The sequence below is a fragment of the Macrotis lagotis genome, chromosome 1, assembly GCF_037893015.1.
Source record: "Macrotis lagotis isolate mMagLag1 chromosome 1, bilby.v1.9.chrom.fasta, whole genome shotgun sequence".
Lineage (NCBI taxonomy): Eukaryota > Metazoa > Chordata > Mammalia > Peramelemorphia > Peramelidae > Macrotis > Macrotis lagotis.
The window spans coordinates 119,188,939-119,210,824 of NC_133658.1; the positions used below are offsets into that span (position 1 = coordinate 119,188,939).

A 21,886-nucleotide genomic window follows, 5' to 3' on the forward strand; every position below is an offset into this window, starting at 1 on the left:
TAGGCAAAGTCCTTGTGTCCATAACACAATAATACTAGATGTATAGATAATAATAATAATAATAATAATAATAATAATAATAATAATAATTTCTTGGAGTTGGAAGGTACCACGTCACACCCAGTGTAGGAATCCTTCCTATCCCATTCCCAGCAAGTGGACATCTAGCTTCTAATTAAAGGAGTTCACCAATTTAAAAAAAAATTGGTGTGGGATGGGGCTCACAACCTTTGAAGCAGCTCATTCCATGATTGCTTAAGTCCAGTTGTTGATAAATCCTTTCTTGGGTTAGATTGAATTCCATTTTCATATAATTTCTACTCTTCGATTCTCATTCTGCTTTCTGTATTCAAATCCAGTCAATAATTATTTTTAAGCTCCTACTGTGTGCTAAGATATCAAGCAAGACAAAAGCAGTCCTTGTCCTCATATTCTTAGAGAGAAGACAACATGCAAACAACCAAGTACAAATAGATATTCTCAAGAGGAGAACCTAGCATTATTAAGGGGGAACCAGGACAGACTTCTTATGGAAGGCCAGCTTTTGGCTGATATTTAAAGAAACTTGGGTTGTTGAGGAGGTAGAGTAGAGGAAGGAGAGAATTCTAAGCCTAGAGGACAGCCAGAGAAAATGGATGAAGTGAGAAAGATCTCAAATACATGAAGAAGAGTAAGATGTAAGGAGACTGGAAAGGTTATGAAGGACTTTAAAAGGCAAATGGTGGAATCACATTTGATCCTATAGGTAAGAGAGTTTACTGAATGGGTGGAAAAGTAATCAGACTTTCACTTGAGGAAGATCATTTTGACAACCAAGGATAGATTGGATTGGGGAGATACCAACGAAAAAACTATCACAGTAGTCTAAACACAAGATGATGAGGTCCTCGAACATGGTGGTAATGTGTCAGAGGAGAGAAAGGAGCATACATACAAAGGAGATAGAGGTAATATTGATAGACCTTGAGAACAGATTGGATATGGAGGATAAAAAAAGTGTGAAATTGAGAATGATATCTAGGTTGTAAGCTTCAATGACTAGGGGGGGAAAAAGTGGAATCTTCAGTAGTATTAGGGAAGTTAAGAAGAGAGGAAGGAGGGTGGCTAGATGGCACAGTGGATAATGCACCGGCCCTGGAGTCAGGAGTAGCCAGGTTCAAGTCCGGTCTCAAACATTTAATAATTACCTAGCTGTGTGGCCTTGGGCAAGCCACTTAACCCCATTTGCCTTGCAAAAACCTAAAAAAAAACCAAACAAACAAAAAAGAGAGGAAGGTTTGGGACATTCAGTTTGAGAATTCTAATAAGCAATAATAGTTTGTTTTATAGAAACACAGAACAGTTTTTCTTTTAAATGACCTTTAAGTATTTAAAAGCTACTATCATAGAATTATTTACTTTTTTCTTCTTAAAACTAAACATTCCCAATTCCTTCAGCTCTACCATTTAATATCAGAATTCTGAAATCTTGAAACATGTAGTTGACAGTTAAAAATTCAGAAAATATTTTAAAACTCATGATTTTTCTTCTTAAAATCAGTGCCTCCTTCTAACTCTCCTAATTCTATTAATAGGACCTCCCCTCTGCCAGTTGCACATACTTGAGCCCTCTGATTCACCTTATATTCTTCCCCCTCTCTCCTCCCCTACATAAAATAAGTTGCCAAGTTTAGAGAATTTTACTTTCAAAATCTTTTCCTTCTATAATCCCTGCTTTCCATTCTCACCATTATCACATCACCCTAGCTCAGGACCTTTTTATCTCTTTCCTGAGCATTATCTATCTGCACTGGAATAAACCTTTGAGGTCATTTAGTTCAACCCCAGAATTTTCTCAGTAGAAACTGAGATCCAAAGAGTATTCATCCTTCTCAAGGAAACATGACTGGTCTGTGACAGAGTTGTAGCCAGAACTCAATTGTCTTGACTCCCTGCCCAGCATTTTTTCCTTTACACTGTAATGCAGCAGCTTATTTATGGCATTAAGAAGCCTCTGCTGATGTTCATTCACCAATGTGTAATCATTTCCCTGAATTTAAAAGACTGAATTATCCACAATGTTCCCATATTCCATACTCCAGTATTTCCCTCCTGCCAGGATTAGACAACCTTTCTTAAGAAGGACACCCAGTTGATCAATCTTGATGGATGCAGCTCATCTCAGCAGTTCAGAGAAGCCTGCTATGGACACAAGGAAGAAAAATAAAACAAAACAAAAAACCCTACAGAATCTGAATGAACATTACATTCACTTTTAAAAAATTTCTCTCATTCTTTCCTATCTCATGGTATTCTTTCTTTTCCCTTAATCCTAATTCTTCATACAGAAAATGACTAATCTGTAAACATATTAAACACAAATATGTATAATTTTCACCAGATTGTTTGCCACTGAGGGGAGGGGAGGTGGGAAGGGAGGGTGGAAGGAAATTATGTAACTTAAAAATATGCATATGCATGTGGGTGAATGTTGAAAAACTTTCACAACATGTAATTGGAAAAATAAAATATCAATTGGGAGGAAAAAAAGAACACTCAGTCCTCTGAGTCATGACTTTAGAGCCTAGGAAACTTTCCCTATACTGACCTTAAGCAGGTTAGTGGACTTAAAAATTGTCTGACCATCCCTTCATCCCCATTCAGTAAACTATATTGGCTCATTCTTCCTCTCGGATCAAATGTAAAAGATAATATAATAAATATAAAATCAAATATAAATATATTACACTTTAGACTTCTTCAGAACCTGACCCCTTTCTCCCTTTCTGATCTTCTTACACCTTAGTCACCATTATATATTATTCTGAAACCCAGTGACACTGGTTTACTTGTCATTTCTTGCACACTCCATCTCCCAACTCCATGCATTTTCACTGGTTGTTACCTGGACTTCCCTGGCTTTCTTCAGATCCTAGCTAAAATCCAAGCTTCTTCAAGAGGCCCTTCTCCATCTTCCTTAATGATAGTGCCTTCCCTCTGAGATTAACTCAGTTTTATCCTATTGCTTGTATATTAGCTTCCACGAGCTGTTTTTTGCCTTTCTTTGTTTTCCCAACACTTAGCACAGTAATTATATATACCTGTTAACCTTATTTGGCTTCTTGAGATCTGTTCCTTAAAATGACATTCCCTTATGTTTTCTAGGAGTCTGAATGTCTGTGTTTGGAGTTTGATGAAGTCAAGCTCAACCAAATCCTGAAGAAGCTCACTGAAGTGGAAGACAGTATCAGCACCCTGACCAACCCAGCCTAACCATGGAGGTGATTTCAGAAGAAATCAAGGAATTCACAAGAGGAGCCACAACCGAATTCTAAACATTTATCTTTTTGATATTCCACTGCATTAAATTCTCATATTGCTTGTTTGCTTTGCTTTGCTTTGCGAAAGTAGAGGGGGATATTAGAGAAGGTATTCTTTTTTTTCCCCATAAACCTCTTGAGCAGTCTGGTGAAACCATTGGACCACTTCTCAGAAATCTTATTTTCTAATACATAAAATAAAATAGAGGATTACAAAGGATTGAAATATTGAAAAACAGTTATCAAAATATTTTTTTAAATCCACTGAAATCTCTTCCCACATCCTTTGGGACTCTTTGGAACATAAGTTCCAAACCTCTGCCCCACTCTACTGGTTTTTTCAGTGGATATGGGAAGTGAAGGATGTTGAGAAACTTGAGCCAAATAATGTATCCATGGTAAACCATGCAGTAAAAAAATCAGGGGAAAAACTTTCTGTTATATGTATTTAACCAAGGGCTTTTTACTAAGTCCCTTTACCACTGATCTAGCCTCTTTCATTGGGGCCTTCCAAAATGAAGATCTAGCTAGGTAGAACTATTAGGGGAGTTTGCCACAAGCTTAGTCTCTATGCAATCCAAAGGACATGAAGGAAATGCAAGAAAATTTTGAAACTGATTGAGGCATTTGAGCCAACTCTGGGTTAGTCTTACATTTTATCTTAATTTGAGGATCCTAGTCTCAGCTGGGCCTAAATGGAGTCCCTCCTCCCTCATCTTAGGATGAAAGGAGAAAGAGTAGGTTTCTATGGTACAATGGCTTTCCTATCCTCCTTGAAGTCAAAGAAGAAAAACTGGTGTCTAAAATTAAATCAAATTTTGGACCAAAGTTCAAGAAGACAATTATTAGCAAGGCCTTTTGAGACTTTGAGACTATTGATTAACAGGTTTTGCCACCTAGTGTGGATAAGATTTGAAACCACAATTCCCTTAGAATACAATGTGTTAAAAATGTGATTTTATAAGTCTGCTTTTGACTGTACATGTCATTTCTAATTAACTCATTCCATGGCTTGGAGCAATCTTCTCCCTTGAGCTGTTTCTTCTGAATCAGCCAAGAGACCTTTAGAAAGCTCCCCTGGCATCCAAGCTCAAAATGCGGACTTCCTCCTTGATTAAAACCATCTAGACAGTTAGCAAAAAATAATCAGAGAAGTGAATGGAGCCCATGTGGGGCACTTCAGAAAAATCTTAAAGATGCATCATCAAATAATTTGTGGTTTGGCCCATAGAGCCATAAGATTTGGGTTCTGTTCCTGGGATTGTGATGGGAAATTTTCCTGGTATCTCCCACTGTAATATGGAGGTCAACACATTTCACAAGATAGCAGGATAGCAGAAATCTAAGGGAAAATGAATCTTAATTACATAGTGATTATTTCTTCACAAGCTCCTGGAGAAAAATAAATCTTTAGGCACATTCCACAGGACCATATAAAGCCCAGATATGTAGCCATACTTAGTACTCCATGGAAGCAACAGATACAAGAGAGGATCCTGTGCTTTGAAAGACATTTTTACCTTTTCCCAAACTGAAATTCTAGACGAGTGATAAAAACCACACAGAAACCTATCTGATTTTCCAAAAGAAAGAAAGAACCTGAAACTTCTTCCCCTGCCAGTCAATAAAAGAAATAATACACACTTGCACACTTGGTTGACTCGTAACCTCTTTTAATGGGTTTATTTATTTGGAGGGTAGGATTTGAGACTTTGCACATGTCTAGGTGCAGGAAAACCTTTACCATTAATGAAGAAGAGAACTAGAGTAAGAACAGCCAACATGCCCACCAAGAGTTAGGTTACCCAGAAATTCTCATATTTTCATTTCTTGTCTCCTACCTTTGTGATTCAACATCAGAAGAATTCTGTTTGGAGCAGATTGTAGAAGCCATTTAACCATTTGACAGGGTTTATAGAGGGGATTCTGGCTCAAGAATGGACTGATGAGTATGAAATTTTAAATGGAACAAGATATGGGTATCCTTAGTTCTTGGTCCAGCTATCATCTTCCAGAAGTGACCTTGATGGGCACAGAAAGGATGGTGAAGACAGTAAATATCTCAGGTACACTTCAAGACCAAGAGAGATCATTAAGCTTTCTAAGGAAGTTTAAAAATACATGTTTCAGCTGATGAGCCTACATATTGTTAAGGGGCAGGAGATTTTTGATTCTTTCTTGGGACAGTTTTGTGTATGGGTGTTTGTGTGTGATGTGTGTTTGTGTATGTATGTTTGCATCATTTGAGGTACTTCCTCCCCATTACTTTCCTCATCAACTGGTTAATGCCTGAAATTCTTAAAAATGTCATTCCCTTATTTTCATTCCTAATTAATCCCTGCCAAAATGCAATATAGGCAGTGTGACATTAAAGGAAAGAATGTTGAATTTGACAACAGAGGGCTTCAGTTCAAATTCAACAACCTAGAACAATGGGACAAGATGAATAAGATGAAATTGCATAGGGATGAATGTAAAGTTCTGTTCCTGAGTTTGAAAAATTCCAAGTACAAGATAGGGAGGTATGGTAAGACTACAGTTCCTCTGAAACAGATTTGGATTGTTATTAGTGGGGTACAAGTTCAATATGAGTCAATAGGATGATATGGAAGGCAAAAGAGCAACAACAAAACATCTAAGTGCTATCCTAGATTACTTTAAGAAGCATAATAGATAAGATGAGAGCATAATTACCCCACTTCTCTGCCCTGACTAGGTCCCATCTAGAGTGCTGTGTTCATTTCTGGCCACTATATTTTAGGAAAAAACAAAAACTGGAGCTTGTAAAGAGAAGGACAACTTCTTGATCAGATGGTCTCAAAGAATAAGAAAAGAAAACTTAGAACAGTCTTTGTATATTTAAGGACTGGCATTTGGAAAAGAATTTAGATTTGTCCCTCTTAGCCACAAAGGGCAGAACTAGGGAGGAAGCTATAGCCTTGATATAAGAAACAATTTATTAACAATGAGAATTATCCAAAAGTGGAATAGGATGCTCTGAGAGATAGTGGTCCCCCCCCCCCCCAACTGAAGATCTTCAACCCAAGGCCAGATGAGCAGTGGTTAGAGATGTTATAGAAAGAATTCTTCATGTTCAGGTTGGATGAGGTAGCCCCTGAGATTGCTTTCATCTCTTAGTCTGTGGTTCTATAAAATAGCAGAATTGGTTTTCATGATGGCTTTTAATCTCTAGATTAAATTTGAGGTTTGAATGCATGCTTCAGATTTCTCTCCTTTCTCTCCTAACCTCCTTTGATTGATGAAGTATTCTTTGAAAATTTCTAGTGTTAATCTTCTAACTTAATTTTGTGAAAGTTGTAAAGAAATAATGAGTACAGGACTATTGTGAATAAATTCAACAAATATTTGTTAGTGTACCTACATTGTACAAGGTGCTGTGCCAGACCATGAGACAATTGTCTTAGATTGAAGTTAAAATTGGTCATATCAAGCTTAGTTATTGGAAGTTTTTTTTTAAAGTATTTGAAGGATAGGAAAATGGGATATAAATAGAAATTAAAGAAAAATAAATGCTAAACAGATGTCAGAAAATATCATTTCCCACAGCAAATGATAAATATATAGACCAACTAACCAAACAATTTTGTGGAGGGAAGAATATTATTTGTTGAGAAATCATTGGATTCCTTCCATTGGAAGAATGGGAATGCTAAGCTCTCTGGCTTTTTTGCATATTTGGGGTAGTGATCTATCTGATAGAAACAAAAATCCAAATAAAATATATTTAGCTTGAGCTTAACCCCAGTTACAGAGTATAAAGTGCTTGACCCCAGAATTTCTAAAATAGCATTTTGATTCAACTTCAGGCAGTTCTTTCTCTTCCAGGAGGACAGTGATTATATCACACAAAAAACTCAGCATCCAGCATGATTTCACTGAAACTGCACTCTCCAAAGTGACCAGTGATCCCTGAATTAAGAAATACAATGGCTTTTTTCCCTCAATCTTTGTCTTTTAACCTCTCTGCAGTCTTTGACATTATTGATCACTCTCATCTTTTTGTTATTCCTTTTTCTCTAGGCTTTCAGGACACCACTCTCCTCTTACTTATCAGACTACTCCTCAGTTTCTTTTGTTAGATCCTCACCCATATCATATTCTAGCTGTAAGCATCCCACTGGATCTGCATCCTCTTCTATTCTTCCTCTTGGTAATCTTATCACTTCCCCTGGATTTAATTGCTATCTCTAGACTGATGATTGACAAATCTGTCCCAACCTCTCTGCTGATCTCCAATTTCACATCTCTAACTGCCCTTAAAACATCTGAAATTGTATGTCCAGCTCTGGTTCAGTTGTTCAATCATGTCCAGCTCTTCATGACTTTGTATAGAGTTTTCTTGACAAAGATACTGGAGGGGTTTGCCATTTTCTTCTCCAGTGGATTAAGGCAAACAGAGGTCAAGTGATTTAACCTGGATCATACAACTAGTGCATGTCTAAGGTTGGATTTGAACTCAGAATTTCCTGACTCCAGACCCCATGCTTTATCCACTGAGGCACCTAATTGCCTACAAGGCAAAGGTTAAGTGACTTGCCCAGAACACACAACCAGTTTATATGCAAGATGAACTACTCATAAAAAAGAGCAAGCAAAACATGAAACCCATATTTGAATAAAATGTACAAGACTTCAAAGAAAACCATGGAATTTAGGAACCTATAAGAAACTTAGAGATTTAGACCCTTTTTTCTCTTCCTTTTGGGGTATTTTAGTGATTACTATAGTGATATGTGTGTTGAATTCCTACTCAGAGAGTGAACAGGAAAAAATCAAAGCAGATGAAACAGTTTACTGCTCATTGGCAGCTCAGGAGGGGAAGGAGAATGAAATTATTGAAAGACACATGGAACTTTGTGTGAATCCCACATCCTATGACTTTCCCAGGACCTGAGGTATTTCATAGTTGCCTCTGGTAGCTCCAAGATCTCAGAAGATCTCCTTGCATGATCCAATTGCAGATATCATGATCTTCTAAAACATGAGAGAATACAGGCATCAAATTGATCAGTGACTTTCCCTAGGTCACAGAATAAATAAATTCCTGTCAGGTCTCCTGTCGCTTAGACTTATTTTTTTTCCTGCCAACCTCTGCTATAGAAACAAATTGTACTTCTGTGTTTATTTAAGTATGTTCTTTATATTCTCAACCATTGTGTTAGAGGGTAATTGCCCTAAGAGTAATATAACTTTTTATGAGAACATGATGAAGAGAGGTGTGAGACCAGGAATCTCTTCTGCCTGGTGTTCATGAAAAGGCTGACCTTGGACTTGAGATTGGAGTTCCTATTTTTTAGGAAATGGTGCTATATCTAAAGGCATCCAGAATTCACTGTGTGTACGTGTGTGTATGCATGCATGTTGTCTCTCTGAGTACAGTCTGCTAAACAATAAGTATATCCACCACTGATTTCCTAGTTATCCAATGATTTTAAAAAAGGCTAGATTGTTCTTCTCACTCCAGGCAGATATAAAGCTCCATGCCCAGATAACATGACACTTCCCTTGTCCCTCAGCATCTTTACCAGGTGCCAAATCATGCTTCTAATGTAGCATTTTGTCTACACCGGATATTCATGATTCGTTCCTTCCAAGCATGTCTCCTTTCAGAACATAGTCAAATCCATTGTGAGAGAGAAAGAAGTACAGATGTGTTTGAGAAATAGCTATCTGTGCTAGTTAGTATAATAACAATTTGAGGAGGGATAGCAATTTGGGTTAATACCCACCTCATGATATGACTGCCAACTGTAAATGAGAAAACTGAATGAGCAGGGGTGGCTAGGTGGCACAGTGGATAGAGCACCAGCCCTGGAGTCAGGAGTACCTGAGTTCAAATCTGGCCTCAGACACTTAATAATTACCTAGCTGTGTGGCCTTGGATAAGTCACTTAACCCCATTGCCTTGCCAAAAAAAAAAACTATGAATGAGCTATATTAATTCAGTTTGCTGGCTAACTCAGAGTACACTGAAAAACCAATCCCATTTTAATCCTCACTACCTGAAAATATAATGTGACTACTTTCCTGAATGACTCTAGCATTATGAATATAACTGAATCTTTTTTTGATGTTAAATCACTTACAATGTCTTTAGGGTCATCACTATGAACATGAGAAATTTCTCATTAATGTAGATCACTGGACCCTGATTTGACAGATGAAGAAAATGAGGCCCAAAGAGTTCAGTATTCATTTATATGACTGAATCTAAAGCCCTATCATAAAATATCTAAATTCTTAATTTTGTGTTTTCTTAGCATTTGCTTTTCTCTTAAAAGGAGACTTTTCTTTTTTTAAATTTATTTTTTATTCTCATTTTGTACAATTTTTTTACATTAATAAAATATTCTTGTTTACAAGTAAACAAAATACCCCCCCCCATGAATATAGATAGACTTGCTTGGGCAAAAAAAGTAAAGGGGAGAGGAAAAAAATTAAAATTAAAAAAAATAATAGTAATAATTGTAGGTATGGCCAGGTGGCGCAATGGACGAAGCACCAGCCCTGGAGCCACGAGCACCCAGGTCCATATCCAGCCTCGTAAACCCAACAATCACCCAGCCATGTGACATGCAAGCCACCCAATCCCCACTGCCCTGCAAAAACCAAAAAGAAGAAAAAAAAATACCCAAAATAAAATAAAATAGTAATAATAGTAGAGGTGGCTGGGTGGCAGACAGAACCTTGGCCCTTGAGCCAGGAGCACCTGGGTCCAAATCCAGCCCCAGACACCCAAAGATCACCCTGCTATGTGGCCCCAGGCAGGCCACCCAGCCCCACTTGCCCTGCACCCTCCCCCAAATAATAATAACAAAAAATATGCTTCAGTCTTTGTTCCAACACCAACAACTCTGTCACGGGTGCATCACATTCATTATGATAAGTCCATCACAAAAGTTACTTCCATATTTTTCCACTGTTGCCATTGCTGATCGCAACTCCCTCCTTTCTTATTTCTCCACTACCATGTACTATATTTTCTCTCTCCTTTCACTCTGACTCTGCTGTAGGGTCGCTGAGTGGTGCAGCAGACAGATCCCTGGTCCTGGGGCCAAGAAGCCCTGAGCCCCCATACCACCCCTTAGGCCCAGAATCCACCTGGCCGTATGGTCCTGGACAGGCCTTCCAATCCCAGCCCCTTGCAAGAAGTGAAAAAGAAAATGTGTTATATCTGACCACTCTCCCCGCCATGGTCCATCCTTTCTTTCTTCATTCACATCCCCACCCCTTCCCCCTGTCCCCACCTCTCCTTCTTACTCCAGATGCCTATATCCCATTTAGTATATATGCTGTTTTCTCTCCTAGCCATCTCTGATGAGAGCAAAGGTTCCCTCATTCCCCCTTGCCTCCCCGCTTCCATATCATTGCAATAGCTCGTTGTAATAAAAAAAATATATTATGTGAAATATCTTGGACTATTCCCCCTCTGCTTTTTCTTTCTCCCATTCCATTTCCCTTTTTTTCTATTGACTCCATTTTTACACCATATTTTATATTCGAATTCAGCTTTCTCCTGTGCTTCAACTATAAAAGCTCCCTCTACCTGCTCTATTAACTGAGAAAGTTCATATGAATATTATCAGTATCATTTTTCTATACATGCAGTTCATCCTCATTAAGTCCCTCATATTCCCCCCCTCTCCTCCAATCTCCATGCTTCACCTGAGTCCTGTATCTGAAGATCAAACCTTCTGTTCAGCTCTGGCCATTCCAAAAGGAACATTTGAAATTCCCCTGGTTCACTGGAAGTCCATCTTTTTCCCTGGAAGAGGACATTCAGCCTTGCTGGGTAGTTCATTCTTGGCTGCATTCTAAGCTCTTTTGCCTTCCGGTATATTGTATTCCAAGCCCTACGAGCTTCCAATGTAGTTGCTGCTAAGTCCTGTGTGATCCTGACTGCAGCTCCACAATATTTGAACTGTGTCCTTCTGGCTGCTTGTAATATTTTCTCTTTGACTTGGGAGTTCTGGAACTTGGCTATAATATTCCTAGGGGTTGGTTTTTTGGGATCTCTTTCTCAGGAGGATTGGTGGATTCTCTCCATTTCTATTTTGCCCTCTGCTTCTAGAATGTCAGGGCAATTTTCCAGTAGTAATTCTTTGAAAATGATGTCAAGGCTCTTTTCCTGATCATGACTTTCAGGTATTCCAATAATTTTCAAATTATCTTTCCTAAGTCTGTTTTCCATGTCAGTTGTTTTTACAATGAGATATTTTACATTTTCTTCTAATTTTTCATTTTTTTGGTTTTGAAGTATTGATTCCTGATTTCTGGTAAATTCATCAATCTCCCTGTATTCTATTCTTTGTCTGAAGGATTTGTTCTCCTCAGAGAACTTATCTCTTTTTCCATTTGGCCAATTTTGCTTTTTAAAGCATTCTTCTCCTCAATAACTTTTTGAACTGTTTTATCCATTTGACCTAAGCTGGTTTTTAGCATGCTATTTTCTTCAGCATTTTTTGGATTTCCTTGACTAAGCTGCTGACTTCATTTTCATGTTTTTCCTGCATCTCTCTCTCCTTTCTTTTCCCAGTTTTTCTTCTAACTCCCTCATTTGATTTTCAAAGTCTTTTTTGAGCTCTGTCATAGTCTGAGCCCAATTTCTGTTTTTCTTGGAGTCTTTAGATGCAGGAGCTTGTGCTTTCTCATCTTCAGACTGAGTATTTTGATCCTTCTTGGGCTCATTTGCAAAATATTTCTCAATAGTCTTCCTCATTTCTCTGCTTGCTCATTTTCCCAGCCTGAGCCTGGTTTTGGGGTGCTTCCTGAGCTTTTGGGATACTCCCACAAGGGTCTCAATGTGTGAGGCTCTGTCCTCCCTCCTGGTCTGTGAATGACCATAAGTGCTCCCCTCTGCCATGGGGCCGAGGTGGGGGGGCCCTGTTGTTCTATAGGGGGGCCTAGACTCGGATCAGGATCTGAATGTGGTCAGAACCCCAGAGTCTTCTTCCAGGGGCAGAGGACAGAGCTCAGCAGTCCAGGAGACTGTTTTCTTAGGACTGAGGTGTGGGAAAGAAAAGCAGGGCAAAGAAATGGAGGCTCCATTTTAGCTAATCAATATTTTAATCAACCAGCAATTTTTATTTAGAGTCTAACTTGAGTTAGAGGCTGCTAGATGGCACAGTGAATAGAGTTCTAGGTCTAAGGTCAGAAGACTCATCTTTATGAGTTGAAATGTGGCCCCAGATATGTATGAACACCATGACCCTGGGCAGGTCACTTTACCTTGTTTCTAACTCAGTTTCCTCAGTGGTCAAATGAGCTAGGGAAGGAAATGGTAAGCCACTTCAGTGTCTCTACCTGGAAAACCCTTTGAGAGACTGCAAAGAATTATACTAAACAAAAATGACTCAAGGACAACAACAACAAACTTTGCATTAGGCATTATGGAAGACATAAAGGACTTTCTCAATTACTAGTCTAATTAGGAAAATTAGAATTTCATGTAAAATAATTAGTAATTGATTAGCATTTATATGAGCACACGGAAACAATGCTTTATGGTAGAAACTAGATCTAGTATCAAAGCAACTAGATCTGAATTTTGGATATGCTCTTTACTGCCAAGTTCGGTCTCAGTGCACCTGAATTTTTTTTTTTTTTAGGTTTTTGCAAGGCAAATGGGGTTAAGTGGCTTGCCCAAGGCCACACAGCTAGGTTATTATTAAGTGTCTGAGGCCGGATTTGAACCCATATTTGAACCCAGGTACTCCTGACTCCAAGGTCGGTGCTTTATCCATTATGCCACCTAGCCGCCCCCTACCTGACTTTTCTGAGGCTCATTTTCCTCGTTTGCAAAATGAGGGAGCTGGATTAGATAATCTAATTCTTAGAATTCTCAATACCATGCTCTCATAAATGTTAAGTGGTAGGAGCCAAACCCTAAGAACATTAGGAGTTCAGAGAATTAAGCAGTTTGGTTGATAGAAGATGTTAACCCAAGTCCAGGGATCTTTCCACTAAACTACACTGCCCCTTATTTGTGGGACAATAAAGAGATAGTTGATATATATGATTTACATTATGGAGCAGCAGAAAAACGCTGTAGACATAGGTGGAGGGTAGATTATAGAAAGCCTGTAGAGCTGACCCTAAGGACTTTAAACATATAAGAAAATAATAGGAAACTTGTTTTTTGAGCAGGAAAGTGACATCAAATCATTGTTTAAGAAAGATAAATCTAGCAGCAAACTTGTAGAATGGATGGGAGATGGAAGAGCCTGGAAGCAAGAAAAACAAATAGAAAGCATACCACTCAGGCCTACTCAAGATAAAAATGTAAAGTGGGATGGTGGAAAAGAAGAGATAAATCCTATATATATTTCAAAGGAAGCTTGGACTGAACTTAGTAGCAGATGAAGGAGAGGAAAGAATCAAAGATGCTCTCAAATTTTCTAGCCTGAGAGAATTAGATAAGGTCACTGACAGAGACTGAGAAACCAGGAATGAGAGCTGGTTTATTGAGGAATGAGATGATCTCATTGGTATACTGTCTTAGAAGTCCTTTTGACTCTATTGCCTGTAGTCTATCCTCTGTGCCACATAACTGCCCTGGGAGGAGAATATTTTGTCATTTATGTACAGAGAAAGGCAGGCTGCTTTTTTGAGAAAAATTAAGGGTCCTAGAAACTCTCCCAATTGGTCTAAATGGCCTCATTTAAAACATTTGCCCTTTATCTTGAAAGTTTGCCTGGCTTGTTTGATGGAGGTTTTGATTCATTTTGGAGAGAGTTATCTTGGAGAAAATTGAAAGACAGTCTTCAATTATTAGAAAGATTGTTATGGGAAGAGAAATTAGATTTGTTTTGCTTGCATCCAGAAGGCAAAAATGGGAACAATGAATCAAGGCAGAGGCAAAGAGAAAGACAAATTTGAACTCCCTGATAAGTAGAGAATAGGTTACTTAAAAAAGGAGAATAGGTTACTTAAATAAATAGTAGACTGCTCTTCACTGAAGGGAGGAAAAGGCTTTAAGAAAAGTCCAGGCTAGTATATTTAAGGAAAGCCTAGTCTGCTGTATTTGTTGAAGGGATTCTCTTATGGGTTCAGGTTGGACTTGATGACTTATGTGGTTCCTATTCAACTCTGAGGGCTTGATTTTGTTGTTGCTGCTATTGCTCTAGTTTTTGTTTAAGTATGTAGTCAGAATTCTTATCCAGAGGGCATTTTCCTTCTTTGAAGAAGACCTCAACTGTCCTATCTATAAAATGGTGAATTAGCACAATATAGCAGGGAATAGACCAGATGATTCCCAGAGGTCTCTTCTAAATCCATTAGTCTAAGATAACTACATTCATTCAGCCAAACAGCAGATATATGTGTGTGTGTGTGTGTGTGTGTGTTGTGTATACAAACACACACACACACACACACACACACACGCAGAGATAAAACTTGCAAACAGGTTCAAAACTCATTCAAGGTCAAATAACTTAAAAGTGGTTGAGCCAGACAGATTGCTCAGATTTCAGATTCAGAATACTTTCTACAGTATCATAGTTGCCTCCCAAGTAAAGCCAACATCATTTGCCTTGAGACAAGTGTCTATGAATAAGTGTAGGCAAACTTCAATTTAAGCAATATGACTTTTAAGATATGTTGATTGACTTTTAAAGTATTTCCTAAGCACCTACTATGTACAAGTCACTTTGGAAAATATTGGACTTATTTAATAGTTTCACATTTGATATGAATTAGAGACTTAGAATATTCATTTTGCAAAAGGCTTCAAAATGTTCTTTGTTATATGATCTGTCTCTCTGGAAGGGGTGGTAAATAGCAAATAGTGCTAATAATCAGAGACTTTTGGAAAGGAGGATGCCTTCAGATGCAAAGCAGAATTTCTCCTGGGAGCTTAAATAACTCAATTGCTTATGAAGTGACAATTTTGGTAATGAATTTACTTCCAGGGCCTAGCATCAATATTTTTATCCCTAGCCACTCAACTAGGTAAGATTCCAATGGAGCTTGGGAGGTAAAACTAATTGAATTGAAAATGATCAGAGAACCAGTTTATTGAGAGAAAGGGCTTTTGAAATAGCTACATAGGAAAGAAGGGAAGGTCTAAGAGTTGGGGATTTTTGTATACACAATCTGTTCCCATTCAATAATCAATCAAAAGGCTTCTTTTTTACTACACAATAAAGAGATAGTCATGAACATGCTCTGAAAAAGTTCATATAGAGCATTGAATTTGGTAGGACATACTTTTCCTGCACATAAAGACTGGACTCTCATTTCACATTAAATACAAAGCTAAGTTATGTCTAATATGTTATATGATAGAGGAAATTTTGGTTTACAAGTAGTTTGTAAACTAATAAATAGCTTCAATAAACTATACCTATACTGATTTTAACATTGTGGTAGTGTCTACTGCACATATATTCACAATCAAATCATTTCCTGATCTTCCTGATTAGGTTTTTTCCTTACTAGTCCAAATAGTCAGATATGTTTAGAATTGTTTTATATAGGCATCCTATCGAGTCTGACTTCTCATAAAATAAATCTAGTGAAACATGAACTTTAGCATTTCTTGATCTGACTTTTTTTTCTTCAAGGGATGAGAACATGTTGCAAGAGCCCTTAACCCTATCTAGCTACATTGATAGTCTCTAATTTGCTTCTACAATTAAAAAAATCCGAGATTGTATTTTTTTTTCCCTCTAGTTGTTCCTGGGGAAGATAGACTGACCTTTCAGATTTATTTTCCCTTGAGAAAGCTGATACCTGGAGTGGCAATTCCCCTTCCAGAATCAGCTCTTTCCAGAACTGCTTAATTTTTACATGCTGGGCAGTTCTCACAAAGACAGAATCATTTAGGAAGATATGTAATATCCATGCTGACAAGTGGTAGCCGAGGTTATCTGCAATGTGTAACTTTGACACTTTCTATCTTTGCTGAAATTTCATCTAGAGACCAAAGAACATCATTTCTAAGCCCAAATAGCATCTAAATAGTCTTAATTTCAGTGCAAATTTTGTGGACTGCATATTTTTATAGGTCTGTATAATACCCTATTCTCTAACATGTTTCACCTTTCATTTTTGCAGTTCTTTAACCAAGGCCTATAAAAAGAACTTTATTTCATCTCTGGATTCATGAAAAGCAAGAAACAGTAATTTGACCACATAGCCATATACTTATTTAATAGCAGGGCTAACCTTCTAATAAAGCATGGTTTGGGTATCATAGCATCACAGAACTGAGATGGAGTTCCATTAGACAGAGTATACTAGTAATGTGTATATACTAGTTCAGTTTTGGGGAGGCTCCTAAGGAAAGTGTGGGAGAAGAGGTAATAAGCTGACTACCAAACCAAAGGTCTGGGGAACCTTCATGCTGAACTCATTGTAGGCTAGTGAATCCTGGTCAGTCTACCAGTACCATGTCACTTCTATTTGAATTTCTTTAGGGAGATTCTAAAAATCACCTGGTCAATTAAGACACTGGACACTGAGATCCTTTCTCCACTATTAAGCATTCAAACACTGTTGCAGAGAGCACAAATCTAAATGAACTGGCCATGATGTTCAATGCCAAACGGACATTTGCCTAAAAGATTATTTTACAGAGAACTCACACAAGGCAAGCACTCACATGAAGGGCAGAAGAAGTGATATAAGGGTACTCTCAAAGTCTCACTGAAGAATTTTGGAATCAATTTAGTGACATGGGAGAGATTCAACTTGACATGCTTGCATCAGAGAAGGCTTTGTGCTCTATGAGCAAAGCAGAATTGTAGTAGTTAAAAAGAAATGTGCAATATGCAAATTTAGAAACATTTCCATTCCAAATGTTCATCTAGACTATTTGTCTCTGAACTGTGGAAGAACCTTTTGAGCTTGGTCTGATTAGCTATAGCTGAACACATTGTACATTGACCCCAACATTGTGATGTCATTTTGGTCTCCTTCAAAAATGAAGTACCACAACCAAGCATCTAAGGACAGGACATTCATTGATTAGTCCCCAGGGGAGCTTAGATTCATCTAGAACTAACCCCTCATCAAATTTCTGCTGGTTCTTTTATTAACATTTTTATGAGAATATTTAAATAAAAACATAGATGACATGTTTACTCGTAGTTTCAGATGAGACTAACCAAGGAGGGATAGTTAACACATTGGATGAAAATCAGGAATCTAAAAGATCTTAGCAAGCAGGCAAAATGGAGCCAAATGTAATAAAATGAAATTTAAGAGGAATAAATGGAAACTCCTACAACTGGGTTAAAAAAATCAATGTCTAAATAACATTTCATCTGTGTTAGCAAAGAGTAAGCCATATAAGACAACGATGTGGTATTTTAGCCCAAAACACAAATGCAACTTTAGACTTTGATAGAGGACTAGTATCCAGTATTGAGATGTAATTCCAAGATTATTATATTCAACCTTGTTCAGACCACACTTGAAATATTGCTTTCATTCGGGGTTCCACAGTCTAGAAAAGACACCAATAATTTGGACAAGACCTAGAGAAATAACCACCATCATGAAGGCCTTTGAGCTTGTGCCATATGGGAATCATTTGAAGGAACTGTGGGTGTTTAACTTGGAAAATAGAAGACTGGGGATGAGAGTGGGCAGGGCATGACAGCTGTGTTCAAGTAATTGAAGACTATCCTGTAGAAGAGGGGTTGAATTCTCTCTGGACTCAGAAGTACTAAGAGCCATAAGTTGCAGAGAGGTAAATCTAGGTTTGTTTTATGGAAAAACTTCCTAACATTTAGAGCTATCCAAAGATATAATGAACTATCTCTGGAGATAACAGGCTCTCTTTCATTGAGGGTCTTCCAGCAAAGACCAGATGGCCACTTCTCAGGTATATTGGGGTGGGGATTTTTTTTTTCAGCCTGGATTGAACTAGATATCACTAGAACTCCTTTTGGCTCTGAAATTCTGTAATATTTCTTGTCACTGGATCCCCAAATGTTCACCTGACTCCAACCAGAGAAGATCATGTTAAATGATCTGATGATGAACAGACTCCTTTCAGCCAAAGACCAAAAGGATCAGGTACCACTTTTTCTCTGCTCCGGATGGTCTTCTGAATAGTTCACCTCTATTTTATTCAGTCCAAGAATGAGGGTCATACCCTGAAGGAAAGTTTCTTTAAATAGTAGAGATGGAAAAGGAAGGTACAGGGGTGAAAGAAGGTGTGCTTCCTGTAGGTTCTCCACCTAGTGGATCTATGAACTGACCATAGAATCCCCTTTGGGCTACTTTCCTACCTCCTGCTTGCACTAATGGGTCAACAAATGGCTAACAACTTTTCCCCTAAGGATTGTATTAATAGTTGGTACAAAACATTCCTTCCAAATGAGGAGGAATCTCTCTGTGCACAGAACACAAATTTTAAGTACAGCTGTGTCCCAATTAGTGTGAATAATAGATCCTCTAAAAGTGATCACATTATTCAAATTTACCCTACACATTTCCATTGAACTTTTTTATAACATATATACATATTTATATTAATGTGCAATAATTATATTTTATATAATAGCCCATATATGATCATATTTTATATAATTATGACTTCAAATTGTGGGAAGTCAAATACATTGGACCACATTGGAGGATTAATTATTTTTCTAATCAAGTCCTGTCTATACAGAAGTAGAGACATATACATATAGGGAACAGTGGCAAATGAGTGAGAGAAGACATTTTTTTCCTCTTACATTAGTAGCCAATTATTAAAATTAGAGAGACCCCTGGTTTTTTTCCTGTCTTGTTTCCTTGTTCATTCTCTCAAAGATATGACTGATGGAAGATAAAATTAATATTCTTCTCATTCTGGGTATTGTTACTAGATTTCTAATCTAAGGTGAAACTCCCTTCAGCTAAATTTAGGGAGGGGGCATAAATTCTTTGTTTAGATTGCCCAAAGCTGGGGGGTAACTTAGAAGTAAATGGCATAATCAATCTTCATTTGAGTTAGGTTCAGGCCCTCATTCATTCTCCCATTAATTGTTAACCAATCAGAATTGATTGCCATCTGCCAAACAACCCTCTTTCAAAGGGCATATAAACCCGGAGCCTGTGGATATGATTGCTTTGGTCTATGAGAGAGGTGGTAAAATTTCATCCTTTTATTAATAAACATGCTGCCATGATCAATTATTAAATTGCCCAGAAATTATGCCCTTTGAATTTTTTAAACATCATAGTGTTTAGAGCTAAGTGGGAACAATGGAAAACTGCTTTAGAAGTAGTTATAAAGTGATTGTCCCCCTGAAAATAAGGTCTCTTTTCTCACTTTGTGGAGTCCTCTTAAACTTTGCTGAGGGTTTTGGTATTGGAGATAGACAAGTCACTCCACTGCACAGCTAGGCTGGCCCCCTGAATGGCATGACACCTACGCTGGGATGTTCTACCTCTTGCTGGGTCAGGCTACTTCAGGGCTACCCATACTATTTACTCTTCTTCTGTTTTCATGGCTATTCTATTGGATTTTGTTACCAACACTAGTTGTCATTCAGATTCTGATGGGACCTCCGGCTCTCCAGTATTCACAAGGTCAATGACTGGACCAACCCACCTTAGCATATTTGTTTACCCAATTATCAGGAAAGGATTAACACAAGAGACAGTAGCAGCCATGTTCTTACAGTCACCGTGGTTAGTGGGAGGTAGGGTAGTCACTTTTCCTCTTTACTTTGCAATTCAAAACAGTCCTGCCATCTCATATCTACAAAGGAAAGAACCTGAGAGATGGATATGTAATTCCTTTTGTAGATGTACTCAGCAACAGCTGAGACAACAGTTCTGGTTCTGTAGCCCATTATAAGACTCTATCATTACAAAGTATCAACCCCTGACTCATCCCTAGGGTTGCTTGGACTGAAACAATCATCAATGGGAGTGCTCCCTGCAGTGAAGCAAATTACAATCCATTCATGCCTGCCTGTTCTGTACAACTCATCTGGTTTTCCCATTGGATAGCTGAGGCTTTCCCCTTGCTCATATGACATCAGAAGTTGATCTACAGACTGTGATTCTGTTCATCAGTTATCCTTCACATCTAATATCAGATCAATTCATCATTTGAAAAAGGCATACATTTCAATACTTTCTTTATACAGTTTCTCCTCTATAATTCATTTATAAACTATTCTAACATGACCTGGAGAAACCATCATATAGGTTCTAATCATTAACTCAATGATATGCTAGGTGGCCTAGTGGATAAAGTGAGGAATCCTCATCTATCTGAGTTCAAATCTGACCTTAGGCACTAATTAACTATATGACCTTGGACAAGTCACTTAATTCAGTTTACCTCAGTTCCTCATCTGTAAAATGAACTAGAAAAGAAAATGTAATCCATTCCAGTATCTTGCCAAGGAAACTCCAAATGAGTCAGACACAACTGAAAACCAACAATATTAACTTTATATTTCTTAATTAGTCCATTCCCAACAGAAGAAAGCAATCTTGCTCCTACCACAATCCCCTTTGCTGAGGAGATGAAACTAAGTTATCGAACCCTATCAGAGATGATGGCTGCTGAGGTGTAGATAAGAACTATCAGAATGAATACTGTGGGTCATCTTGTTCATTGAACCCGAGCAAATTGCTGCCTCTGATTGTTCTGACCAGAGAGATGACTTCTTAGACTCCTCAAAGCCTTTTCAAATCATTCTAATCATTATCCATTTTAATATTTCTTGTCTCTGACATCACTGCTTTCATTCTATTCAAAATAACAACAATAGCAACAACAATCAACAGCTTAGCAAACAGAAAGGTATTTAACTCTTCTTGGATTGCAGTATGGCCAAAGATGAAATGTGAAGATTCAGTAACATGGGATTGGACATTAATTAAATGACAATGTCACAATTGTGGGGATAATCTCCCTGTGGGAGAACTCACATCTACTTGGGTCACATTGCCACAAAACACTCTGTACTAAATTCAAAGACCTGCTTTTACTATGTGGGAAAAAGTCACCAGGAATATAGCCTTCTCTGTTGTGTACCAATCCAGTTGAACTAGCTTTGCTATCTCTCCCAAAATGAGTGAAGAGCATCAGTCAAAAAAGTTTTTCCCAGACTTCCTAAGGGTGTTGCTTTGTTCATGTGACACCAACCTCCCTTTAGGGGCATCTAGGTGGCACAAGTGAATAAAATGATGGGCCTTGGAGTTAAGAAGACTTATCTTTCTGAATCTTCAAATTTAGCCTCAGACATTTGCTGTGTGACTGTGAATAAGTCACTTTACCCTGTTTGCCTCATTTTCCTCCACTATAAAATGAACTAGAGAAGGAGATGGCAAACTACTCCATTATCTTTACCAAGAAAACTCCAAATGGGATCATGAAGAGTCATTCACAACAGAAAAACACTTTAGAAAGAGCTCTGAGTTCCTACCCAAGAGAATCTATTTCTTTTGACTTATGAAATGGTGTCAGAAGCTATCTGAAAATTCTGTTCTCTCATTCGTATTCTAATAAGTGTTCTCATACTTCAGCCAGATGCTTTCACTCCCCAACTTGTACCTATGGATCCAGGAACACCCATTTTCCAATACCAGTGCTAAGGTGTTTA

At 38.0% G+C, this 21,886-nt stretch overlaps 1 protein-coding gene across 3 annotated transcripts in view; it reads left to right on the forward strand.

Annotated features, from left to right (window-relative positions):
• The window catches only part of COMMD1 (copper metabolism domain containing 1), a 289,683-nt gene extending 284,735 nt beyond the window's left edge, over nt 1-4,948 (forward strand). For 2 of the 3 annotated variants that reach the window (XM_074206932.1, XM_074206942.1), the window contains exon 3: nt 3,145-4,948. In XM_074206932.1, the coding sequence (XP_074063033.1) occupies nt 3,145-3,252 (108 nt within the window). In that variant the 3' untranslated portion in view covers nt 3,253-4,948. The remainder of the gene's footprint in view (nt 1-3,144) is intronic. The other variant, XM_074206937.1, reaches the window with a different exon arrangement.
• The last annotated feature ends 16,938 nt before the right edge of the window (nt 4,949-21,886 follow it).